General features: G+C 47.6%; 1 protein-coding gene across 1 annotated transcript in view; it reads right to left on the bottom strand.

The window, feature by feature from the left end:
• The window catches only part of sgsm2 (small G protein signaling modulator 2), a 239,368-nt gene extending 229,691 nt beyond the window's left edge, over positions 1-9,677 (bottom strand). The window contains exon 1 of the mRNA XM_080210376.1: positions 9,540-9,677. Coding sequence (XP_080066502.1) covers positions 9,540-9,614 — 75 coding nt within the window. The 5' untranslated portion in view covers positions 9,615-9,677. The remainder of the gene's footprint in view (positions 1-9,539) is intronic.
• Between the last annotated feature and the right edge of the window lie 2,561 nt (positions 9,678-12,238).

Below are 12,238 nucleotides of genomic sequence, written 5' to 3'. Positions count from 1 at the left end.
AGTTGGCTTTCTTGTGCAAATTAAGGCAGGTTCATTCAGCAATGCTGACGTTGCTTATCTGGCTTGAATGGGTGGTCAGAGAGTTTAAACATTGGTCATCAGCAAGCTTTACGTCTGCCAACAGTGGCCTGAGGAGACGAAGCTCTAAGTGTATCGTTGTGCTGTGAGAAGCAGCTAAACTAATTGGGCACAGTGGTTCGCACTGCTGTCTCACAGCACCAGAGATCTGGATTCAATTCTGGCCACGGGTGACTGTGTGGGTTTCCTCCAGTGCTCTGGTTGCCTCCCGCACTGCAAAGACACGCGGATCAGGTGGATTGGCCAGGCTAAATTGCCTCGTAGTGTCAGGGGGATTAGCAGGATAAATAAGTGGGCGTTACGGGAATAAGGCCTAGGTGGGATTGAGGCTGGTACAGGCTCGATGGGCTGAATGGCCTCCTTCTGCACTGTAGGGAATCTATCATTCTATTTATTAACTCTGGATAATACCCCTCACAAACAATTTAACATCCTCTGAAAACCATAACACAGCACAGAGATATCACACCAATTATGATTTAAAAAATAAGTTTATCTCAGCTTTAAACATAAAAGACCATAAAACACACAGAGCTGAAATAGGCCATTCAGCCCATCATGTCTGTTCTGCCACTCAATGACTGATCTGATATAATCCTCAACGCCACTTCCTCACCTTATCCCCATAATTCTTGACTTCCTTACTGATTAAAAGAATGGCCTCGATGCACTTTATCTGTCCTTTAAGAGCAATAAGTTTTATTGATGTTAGAAATAACAAAGAGCAAAGAAAAGTACAGCACAGGAACAGGCCCTTCAGCCCTGTGCCGACCATGATGCCCTAACGAAACTGAAAAAAATCTCCTACCGTTACCCGGTCCGTATCCCTCTATTCCCTCTTTATTCCTGTACCCATCCAGATGCCTCTTAAATGTTGCTAATGTACCTGCTTCCACCACCTCCTCTGGCAGTGCGTTCCAGCACTCTCTGCATGAAAAACTTCCCCAAAACATCTCTCTTTAACTTTCCCCCTCTCATCTTTAACTTGTGTCCCCTTGTAATTGACACTTCCACCCAGTGAAAACAATACTAGTTTATTCAACCTCTCCTCACAGCCAACATCCTCGAGACCAGGCAGCATTCCAGTGAACCTTCCTTGCACTCTCTCCAAAGCTTCCATGTCCTGCTGGTAGTGTGATGACCAGAACTGCACACAAAACCACAAATGCAGCTAACCAAGGTTTTAAAATGGTATAATATGATTTTATTTGAAATTCCTTAGGTAGAACCTTCCAAACCCATGCCCACTTCCATCTCGAAGGACAAGGGCAGCAGTTACATGGGAACACCACCACCTGCAAGTTCCCCTCCAAGCCACTCGCCATCCTGACTTGGAAATATATCGCCGTTCCTTCCCAATCACTGGGTCAAAATCCCGAAAGTCCCTTCCTAATGGCATTGTGGGTCAACCCACAGCATACGGATTGCAGTGAGTCAAAAAGGCAGCTCACCACCGCCTTCTCAAGGGCAACTTGGGTGGCACGGAGGCACAGTTGGGCAGCAGGGTGGCACAATCTCCTCCCAGCGCCAGAAACCCAGGTTCAATTCCCAGCTTGGGTCACTGTTGGTGCAGAGTCTGCACTTTCTCCCCGTGTCTGCGTGGACTTCCTCCGGGTACTCCAGTTTCCTCCCACAGTCCAAAGATGTGCGGGTTAGGTGCATTGGCTGTGCTAAATTGTCCCGTAGTGTCAGAGGGACTAACTAGGGTAAATGCATGGGGGTTATGGGGATAGGGCCTGGGTGGGATTGTGGTTGGTGCATATTCGGTGAGGCAAATGGCCTCTGTTTGCACTATAGGATTCTATGAACTAGGGATGGGCAATAAATACTAGCCAGCGATGCCCATGTCCCATGAATGAATTAAAAAAAAATTAAAAATTGTGTCAGAAATATTTGACTGGATTGCCACTAAGAATAATGGGTCTAAACAATCACTGCACTCTTTGTTCTAACTTGCTTGCCCATTTTGTGAAATTGGAGGCTTGTTTTTAATCTAATGAGCGCGGCTGGATGTTCTGCTAAATACTCCATGTGCACAAGGATAATGTCTGTTGTTGCCTTCCTGCAGACGAATACGGGACGTTCTGCCCTGACTGATAGCGTGGAGTCCTTGGACGTGCACTGTTTGCATATTTGGAACACTTGCATTGTTGATGGATTACAACAGATAGAAAGGGCAGTCAGCAGTCTTCCTTCCTGAGTTAAAGCATTGTCTCCAGCACCAGGGTTCAGGCTGGAGACTCCAGTAAAATACATGGGCTGAGCAGCGAGCGGGGCAGGGCCTCTCTGACGAAACATTTTTGTGTTGCAATGTGCTCCCAGCCAGAGCCAAGTGAATGGAACCAGTAACCACAGCACACATGAATGAGTCGCGCAAACATGTATTGCTGCCCAGATGATGCAACAGGAAAGAGGTTTATTTGTTTAAATTGATCAGCACCTTGAATTGCTGTTTAGTGCAGTCGATAGAATCATAGGAACAGTGCAGAAAGAGGCCATTCAGCCCATCGAACCTGCACCAACCCACAATCCCATCTAAGCCCTATCCCTGTAACCCCACATATTTATCCTGCTAATCCCTGACACTTAAGGGGCAATTTAACATGGCCAATCAACCTTACCAGCACATTCTTTGGACAGTGGGAGGAAACCGGAGCACTCGGAGGAAACCCACGTAGACATGGGGAGAATGTGCAAGCTCCACACTGACAGTGACCCGAGGCTGGGATTGAACCTGGGCCCCTGGCGCTGTGAGGCACCGTGCCGCCCCCAAAGCTACATTATTGCCTCTGCTTTCAAACTTAACCTGGGAAATGTGCAAACCACTTCAACCATCCAGCTTCACTTTGCAGCTTTCAAAGTCAAGGATGATTTCAAGTGCTGTAGTTTATTCTTTTTCTTTTAAAGTGCACTTTGATTTTCCCCAAAATTGTGTCAGAAATGTTGAACTTTAAAGACTGGATTGCCACAAAGAGTTATAGATATAAATAATATACAAAATTCTGCCCGCACAAAATCGTAGCATTTGGCAACAATGGCACAAACCATCAAGAACAAGTCAAAGGCTAAACACTGCAGATGCTGGAATCTGAAACACAAACAGAACATGCTGGAGAATCTCAGCAGGTCAGGCAGCGTCTGTGGGGAGAGAATAGAGGCAACGTTTCGAGTCAGGATAACCCTTCGTCAGAGCTGTAGGCAAAAAAAAAAATCAGATGAGATTTATACAATGAGGGTGTTGCAACTGGACAAAGGGAGTGCAAATAATGATAAAGACTGAGAAAGGTGTTAAAAGTTGATCAGAATGTGCGAATGGCAGAACAGAGGGAAGGGTTGTTAAGGGGCTACTTGAGGAAAGTGGCAGTTGGCGCTGGCACTGGGGCAGGTGAGGTTTGGAAACAAGATGCAGGGCAAGATTTCAGAAGTGGAAAAACAGAAATAAGTGATAAAAATAAATGGGTGAACGAGATGAAAAGAAGAAACTAAATAGGATAACTGGAAATGGGGTGAAGGTGGAGGGGAGAGTTCATGCTCTGAATTTGTTGAACTCAATGTTGATTCCAGGAGTGCCCAATCGGAAGATGAGGTGCTGTTTCTCCGGTTTGCGTTGGGGTTGGCTGGAACATTGCAAAAGTAGTCATGATGTGGGTATGCCGGCGTTGGACTGGCGTAAACACAGTAAAAAGTCTGACGACTCCAGGTTTTAGTCCAACCGATTTATTTGATAATAGACTCACAAGCTTTCGGGGTTAGTCCCTTCGTCAGGTGACGAAGGGACTAACCCCGAAAGCTTGTGAGTCTATTATCAAATAAATCGGTTGGACTAAAACCTGGTGTCGTCAGACTTTTTACATTGCAAAAGGCCAAGGACGGACGTGTGGACGGGAGAGCAGGGTGGTGTGCTGAAGTGGCAAGTGACAGGAAGGTCTGGGTCCTGCTTACTGAAGGACCCAGTCTGTGTTTGGTCTCTCCAATGCAGAGTAGGCCACATTGGGAGTGGCGAATGTAATAGACCAAACTGAAGGAGGCGCATGGGAAGCCTGCAAGCACAAGTCAATGTCTTTCTCCACGGGCCAGATAGTCTAATGGCCCTCTTCCACATTCGTAGATTTCTTGAGCTTTCCTGTTTGCCAAGTTTAGTTCCACACTTTCATGTCAGCGGGTAACACCTCAAAGTAATGTCCCAAGTGTAACTATAATACTACCACATTCTGTTCAGGCACTCTGCCAGTGGGGATGCTGTGATTTTAGTTGCCCAGGTTTGCTCGCTATTTTAGTCTGTCATTGACAAACGCAGCGACAACAAAAAGTATAATTGCTTCCAAACAACTGGACAACATCCAGGGAGGGGGTGGGCCTCATCTGTTCCCTTTATTATTCATATTCTTCACAATAAAAGAACACAAATCATAAATAAAGCTCAAGATTTATGAACATAAAGAAGTAACTTGTAGAAACATACCGACATGGAAAATAGGTGCAGAAGTAAGCTGTTCGGCTGATCTTGCACTCTCAGTATCCCACTCCCGCTCTCTCTCCATACCCCTTGATCCCTTTAGCCACACGGGCCATGTCCAGTTCCCTCTTGAACATACCTAACAAACCGGCCCCAGCAGCTTTCTGTGGGAGAGAATTCCACAGGTTCGCAACTCTCGAGTGAAGAAGTTCTTCCTCATCTCAATCCTGAATGGCTTACCCCTCATCCTTAGACTGTGACCCAGAGTGCTGGACTTCCCCAAATCGGGAACATCCTTCCCACATCCAGCCTGTCCAGTTCCATCAGGATTTTACGTTTCTGTGAGATCCCCTCAAATTTTTTTCTAGGTTGTATAAAATATCAGGTTCTGAAAATGACCCATTTCTTTTCTTCCTAAATTTACATGTATATCCTCATTTTATCCAACTGCAATGTATCTAGTGCTCCTATCCAGCCAGTTTAGTCAATCCCTAGATCTTACAATATGACAAGGCAAATTATTATTTTCTGCTTCTCTTAAATTAATTCATGGATGTCACTGGCAAAGCCGGCATTTATTGCCCACCCCTAATCCATTGGATCAGAATAGAGTCCCTACAATGCAGGAGGTCATTCAGCCCATGAGTCTGCTCCGATGACAATCCCACCCAGGCTCTATTCCCGTAACCTCGCAGATTTACCCTGCTAATCCCCTGATACTAGGGTCAATTCATCATGGTCAATCAACCTAACCCACACATCTTTGGACTGTGGGAGGAAACCGGAGGAAACCTACGCAGACATGAGGAGAATGTGCAAACTCCATACAGACAATGGCCCAAGGCCAGAATAAAACCCAGGTTCCTGGCATCGTGAGGCAGCAGTGCTAACCACCGTGCCACCCTTCGAAAAGTGATGGTGGACTTGCCTTCTTGAATTGTAACAATCCATGTTATCACGACCTTTTTGGGAACCAATAACTTTAAAGAAAAAGATTTGAACTTCCAGTTAATAATTGAAATCAAGAATTCATGTTTTAAAAATTTAACTGTAATAAATGACCAACAAAAAGCACTATTGACTAAACCCTATTTTCTTTTATGCTTTATACACATTATACTTCAACTACAAAAAGGGACAGTTCCCTTTTATACACCATAACACACTCTATGGAATGAGAGTCCTTACAGCAAACAGTCTACACTTGTACCTAGATTGTAATGGGTTTGCATTTCCCCATTTCATCACATCGTAACTGAGTGACCGCTTCAAGGGTTTCCTTTAGCTTTTGGAGAATTTCCTAAAAACTACAACCAGCAACAAAGCCTGTCCCAACAATTCTACCCCTCTGGCCACGCCAGGACAAATCTTCCAGAATCCTTAGATGATTGTGGGATGTGTCTCTTCAATTCTAGATTGTCTCCCTCCCACGTCTGGCTGTTGCGATCACAAAGCCAAGAAGCCCCGTCTCTCTGCCAACCACTCAAAACTGTTGTCTGTGACATTCATTGACTTGTAGGGAAGCCTGTAACCTGATGTCAAAAATAGCTTCCTTTACCATCTCCTCCATGGCAACACAAAACACATTGTATCCAGGTGGAAATGCTGATTAGCTATTCTTCACCTCAACTCTGCTTCATCTTAGAAGTAAATGGACAGTTTACAATGCAACTGTTTAAAACCCAATACTTTTAGCACCTTTCTGGAACTTTTGGTGACCTTAAATCTATCCATTGCGATCTCAGATGTTTCTCATGTCTCAAGTCATGAACATCATTTGCCATATAATCTCAGTACCACAATCTGTGCCTCCCTTTGATTTTTTAACTACCCCAGATCCATTGTCAAGCAGATTGCTGAACAGGTCACATAACTTCCTCTGTTTCACTTTAAAGACAGCCCCAAAGCATTACAGTCTTATAAAGCTTATAATTGTCGCAGTGTAGTGTAGGCGCAGCCACAGTGCTGTTGTGGAGGACATTCTAGGATTTTGAGGCAGCCATGGTGCAGATTTGGGGAGACATTTTGTTTATTCATTCGTGGGACATGGATGTCGTTGTCTGGCCAGTATTTATTGCCCATTCCCTCAGAAGGCAGTTGTGATTCAATCACATTGCTGTGGCTCTGGAGTTACATGTAGGCCAAACCAGGTAAGGACAGCAGATTTCCTTCCCTAAAGGACATTAGTGAATCAGATGGGTTTTTCCAACAATGGTTTCACAGTCATCAGTGGATTCTTAATTCCAGATTTTTTTTATTGAATTTACATTCCACCATCTGCTGTGGTGGGATTCGAACCCGGGTCCCCAGAGCATTAGCTGAGTTTCTGGAGTAATAGTCTGGCAATAATACCACGAGGCAATCACCTCCCCAAATTAGGATGATGTGCAACTTGGGCAGGACCTAGTGGTGTTCCATGCACCTACTGACCTTGTGTTTCTCAGGTAGTAGAGGTCACAGCTACGGGATGTGATGTTGAAGAAAATTTGGTGAGTTGCCGCAATGCATCTTCTACCTATCCAGGCAAGTGGGGAGCATTTTTATCCATTTGTGGGATGTGACTGCCACTGGGCAAGTATTTATTTCACATTCCTAATTGCCCTTGAGAGGGCAGTGTAGTGGGGGAATTGGGAACCACTGTTTTCTAATTAAATAATAATTACTAATTATTATGAAGTATTAATTGTTACTTATTAAAACAAAGTAAATTCTTATATATTGAAGGTAACACAATGTGCCTCACTATGAAAGTGTAGTCTGTATATGCACATACTTCATCATTTTTGAACAAGTATTACAGATTTAAACTGTATTTTAAATTTCCTTACGAGTTTTGGCCAACAAGCAGTTTATCCCTTGGCATAATGGGAAATAGGTTTAAGCAAACAGACTGCATTCTTTTGGAATAAAGAATAGAGTAATATACCCTATTATCAGAGGCAGGTTAGGCAGCGATAGTACCAAGGTTTTTGTAATGAACGGAAAGATTCAGCTTCTAGCTGTAACAAATAGCTGTGATGTAGCAGGGAAACAGACAAGGAAAATGACTCCCTTATAGTTCTCAGGATTGCAAGTGTTAGGAGAGAACCTGGGACCTACTAGATTTGGCTAGGGGAAGGGAAAGCATTAACCAGTTGGCAGGCTTGGGGGTGCCTTCCACAGGCAGCAGCATTCAGATTAGTGTTGGTGAGGGGTTCAGGTGGCCTGGGGCTTGGGTTGCAGTGGTTGTGGGGCTTGGGGGAAGAGAGTCTATGGACTCAGTTGACCAATGAATTCTTAATTCTGCTCGATGTTAGAATGCGAATGGCAAAAAGTAAATGAAGTGTATCAATACAATTGGATCATCCAGTTTGGATGACAGGTGGGGCTTGTGGTTGGAGTTCGCACCTTCTCCCTGTGTTTGCGTGGGTTTCCTCCTACGCTCCAAAGACGTGTGGGTTAGATGGATTGGCCATGCTAAATTGTTCCTTAGTGTCAGGGTAGCTGGCAGGGTAAGTACATGAGGTTACGGGGGATAGGGGCTGGGTGGGGTTGTTGCCAGTGCAGGCCCGAATGGCCTCCTTCTGCACTATAGGTATTCTGTGATAGGAGCAAAACAACACATTAATTCAAGGGACTGGCACCAACATACTGCACACAGGCAAGGAAGGTATTATGAGCATTATTTGCGGCTCTGCTTCCAGCAAATGCCAGATGGAAATCCTTGAGAATGTTCATGTTGCAAAGCACGATTTCGGGAGACTTGCAATCACAAGTGTTCATTCATAAACCCAATGCCTACTGGGATCTGTCACCACGTAACTGTGTGAGTCATCCTAGTCCATTCATTCTCCCTCCGGTAATATTACCCACCACCCAAAAAAAAACCCACCTAGGGTTGGAGAGCTTTATCACAATTGGGTTTACGGTGACCCCCTTCTCCCTCCACTTCTCCCCCACCACTTACAACTTGGCCAAAGTTACGAGGATTGTTGCATAGTAAATAAACCGTGCCCTAATTGAAAAACTGCGTGGGCAAAGGTAGTAAATTGGGGCTATATTTAACAAAACAAAATCTCTGGTTCAGGGTTTCAATTCAGAACTGATTGAGATGGAAATACATTTTATCCTCACCCTGAAAATATTCTTTTTATATCCTACACCATGTGACCGAATCCAGTTGCTCTCAACGTGGTTATCAGAACGTCAATAGTTACATCATAAATAATGTCCCCAGAATAGAACATTTATATTATAAAACAGGCTCGGTGATGGATGGGGGCGTTTAAACCCAGGACTTTTGCTGATTCCCTCCCCATCACTTCTCTCTCCCTCTCTCTATTTCTGACCTTAATACGCCACTTCCCCTCCCAAATGCCGGCACCCAGCTACACCCAAACAGAAACCTGTCAGGTAAAGAGATTGTGACATTCTTTCCCCAGAACTGAAACCTGGCTTTACTGCAATGACAAAAAAAAATAGAAGCAACACACACACACACACTAAAAGCCCCTGCTGGAAATAAGAACAAGCGAAGGGGAAGGGCTGGAACTTGCCAATTGTCCCTTTCACAGGCATATCTCCAGCACAGACGGGCGAAGGGAAGACAGCATCGAACTCTTAACCATCTAATTTTTTTTTGCAGGATTCCTTACAGGTCTCTGGAGAAAGAAAGCATTCCCCCCTCCCCTCCTCTCCCCATACACACACACAGTCACCGAGGCAGCAACATGACATCCAGTTTATTGCAACACTGTGCACAGTTGGACAGAAAGATGTTGCTGTTTCACAGACCGTGAAATATCCTGAAACCCCACACCAATGTATCAAAGTGCAACTGCAGTTACAATAAAGGTAATATCACACTCAACCCCAAGCCACAGCACAATGCAATGCCGAGCCAACAACAGCGGGTGATTTCAATGCTGTGCCTCCAGCAGATGACTGTTTAGCAATAGCTGCTGTTTTGGAAACATCATTTTCTTCCTGTAACAACAACAGTCATGTCAGCCTCCTGTCCACTTGCCTCTCTCTTGACGTTCCACAGCAGTTTCTGCTTGGCCTCCTCCTCCGTGCAGCCCGGCGACTTGGAGCTTGACATTTCGGCGCTGGTGGAGATCAGAAACTGCAACAAGCAGAGAGAGAGGGATGAGAGACCGCTCCCGGGCTGTGTCTGCACCGAGTCTCTGCTCCTCCTGCCCCACGCCGCCGCCGCCCAGAGCGCCACTGACGTCAATGGCAATACAGCCACAACGCGCACTCACCCAGACAGGGGATTCCCTCTCCCCCCCCACTCACCCAGACAGGGGATTCCCTTTCCCCCCCCCCCCACTCACCCAGACAGGGGATTCCCTCTCCCCCCCACTCACCCAGACAGGGGATTCCCTCTCCCCCCCCCCCACTCACCCAGACAGGGGATTCCCGCTCCCCCCACTCACCCAGACAGGGGATTCCCTCTCCCCCCCCACTCACCCAGACAGGGGATTCCCTCTCCCCCCCCCACTCACCCAGACAGGGGATTCCCTCTCCCCCCCCACTCACCCAGACAGGGGATTCCCTCTCCCCCCCCCACTCACCCAGACAGGGGATTCCCTCTCCCCCCTCCACTCACCCAGACAGGGGATTCCCTCTCCCCTCCACTCACCCAGACAGGGGATTCCCTCTCCCCCCCTACTCACCCAGACAGGGGATTCCCTCTCCCCCCCACTCACCCAGACAGGGGATTCCCTCTCCCCTCCACTCACCCAGACAGGGGATTCCCTCTCCCCTCCACTCACCCAGACAGGGGATTCCCTCTCCCCCCCACTCACCCAGACAGGGGATTCCCTCTCCCCCCCCCACTCACCCAGACAGGGGATTCCCTCTCCCCCCCCCCCCACTCACCCAGACAGGGGATTCCCTCTCCCCCCCACTCACCCAGACAGGGGATTCCCTCTCCCCTCCACTCACCCAGACAGGGGATTCCCTCTCCCCCCCACTCACCCAGACAGGGGATTCCCTCTCCCCTCCACTCACCCAGACAGGGGATTCCCTCTCCCCCCCACTCACCCAGACAGGGGATTCCCTCTCCCCCCCACTCACCCAGACAGGGGATTCCCTCTCCCCCCCACTCACCCAGACAGGGGATTCCCTCTCCCCCCCACTCACCCAGACAGGGGATTCCCTCCTTCACTCGCCCAGGAAGGGAAATTCCTCCTCCTCCCCTCACCCAGACAGGGAAATCCCTCTTCCTTCGCTCACTGAGACAGGGGATTTTCCTCCTTCACTCAATCAGAAATGGAATTCCCTCCTCCACACCCAAACACTCCTCCTCCACTCCCCCAGACAGGGGATTCCCTTCCCCCCACCCAGACTGGGAATTCCCCCTCTTCCCCCACCCAGAGGATTCCCTCCTTCACTCACCCAGACAGGGAAATTCCTCCTCCTCCACTCAATGAGACAGGGGATTCCCTCCTTCACACCCAGACTGGGGTTTCCTCTCCCTCCACTCACTGACTCAAGGGGTTCCTTCCCCCCCTCCCCACCCAGATAGGGAATTTCCCTGCTTCCCCCATCCAGACAAGGGATCTCCTCTCCACTCACCCAGAGAGGATTTCCCCTTTCCACCCAGACAGGGGATTCCCCTCTCCAAACACACAGGGATTTCCCTCGCCACACTCAGAGAGTTTTCCCCTCCATCCAGACAGACAGGGATTCCACTCCCCCTCCCACCACCCAGATAGACAGACACCCTCTCCCACCGAGACAGGGATATCCCCCCATCGCCCTCTCTCCCATACACAGAGAGATTTCCATCCCCCACCCATCCAGGCTACCCTCAGACAGTCAGATAAGAAATCCTGTCAGACAGGTGGATGGGAATTAGGAGGGTTCGTACAGGGATCCCCTCAGGTGGGATTCCCTCAGACAGACTGCAACTTTCCTCACCGCGATAGACAGACAGACAGATTTCCCTCAAACAGGGCAGCATTCCCCTGTGAATAAGAAAGGGTTGGATTCTCAGCAAGAAGGGGGAGGATTACCCAGAGAGGTGGAGGCCCCTTAGATTAGGCCTCCAAAAAGAGGTCATTTCAAAGACTGTATCCTGATATGTTTGTATCTGCTCAAATAGCAGGATGATGGAAAGAAAGAGGGTCCTGTGGTTCTGGTGTTCTCTCTTCTTTGGGAAAGGAGATGGCATAGTGTGTCACTGGACTAGTAATCCAAACACTCAGACTAATTTTCTATGGAGCTGCGTTCAAATCCCAGATGGTAAAATCAATAAAAATCTGTAATTAAAAGTTTAATGATGACCATTGTTGTCATAAAAACATACCTGGTTCACTAATCTCATCCATACCTTATCTGGGCTACATCTGAATCATAGAATCCCTACAGTGTAGAGGAAGGGCACTTGGCCTGTTGAATCTGCACTGACTCCCTGACAGAGCCCACCCCCACCCTATCCCCGTAACTCCACATATTTATCATGGCACATCCTACACATCCTGGGACACTAAGGGGCAATTTAACATGGCGAGTCCACCTAACCTGCACATCTTTGGACTGTTGGAGGAAACCAGAGCACCCGGAGGAAACCCATGCAGACACGGGGAGAATGTGCAAACTCCACACAGGCAGCTTCCTAAGGCCAGAATTGAGCCAGGGTCCCTGGCGCTGTGAGGCAGCAGTGCTAACCACGATGTTACTGTGCCGCCCCACACAGATTCACAGCAATGTGGTTGA

The sequence above is a fragment of the Carcharhinus amblyrhynchos genome, chromosome 23, assembly GCF_965287045.1.
Source record: "Carcharhinus amblyrhynchos chromosome 23, sCarAmb.v2.hapA, whole genome shotgun sequence".
NCBI classification, from domain to species: Eukaryota; Metazoa; Chordata; class Chondrichthyes; order Carcharhiniformes; family Carcharhinidae; genus Carcharhinus; species Carcharhinus amblyrhynchos.
Note: the sequence above shows the minus strand (reverse complement) of the source record. Positions and strands in the feature narration are given on the sequence as shown.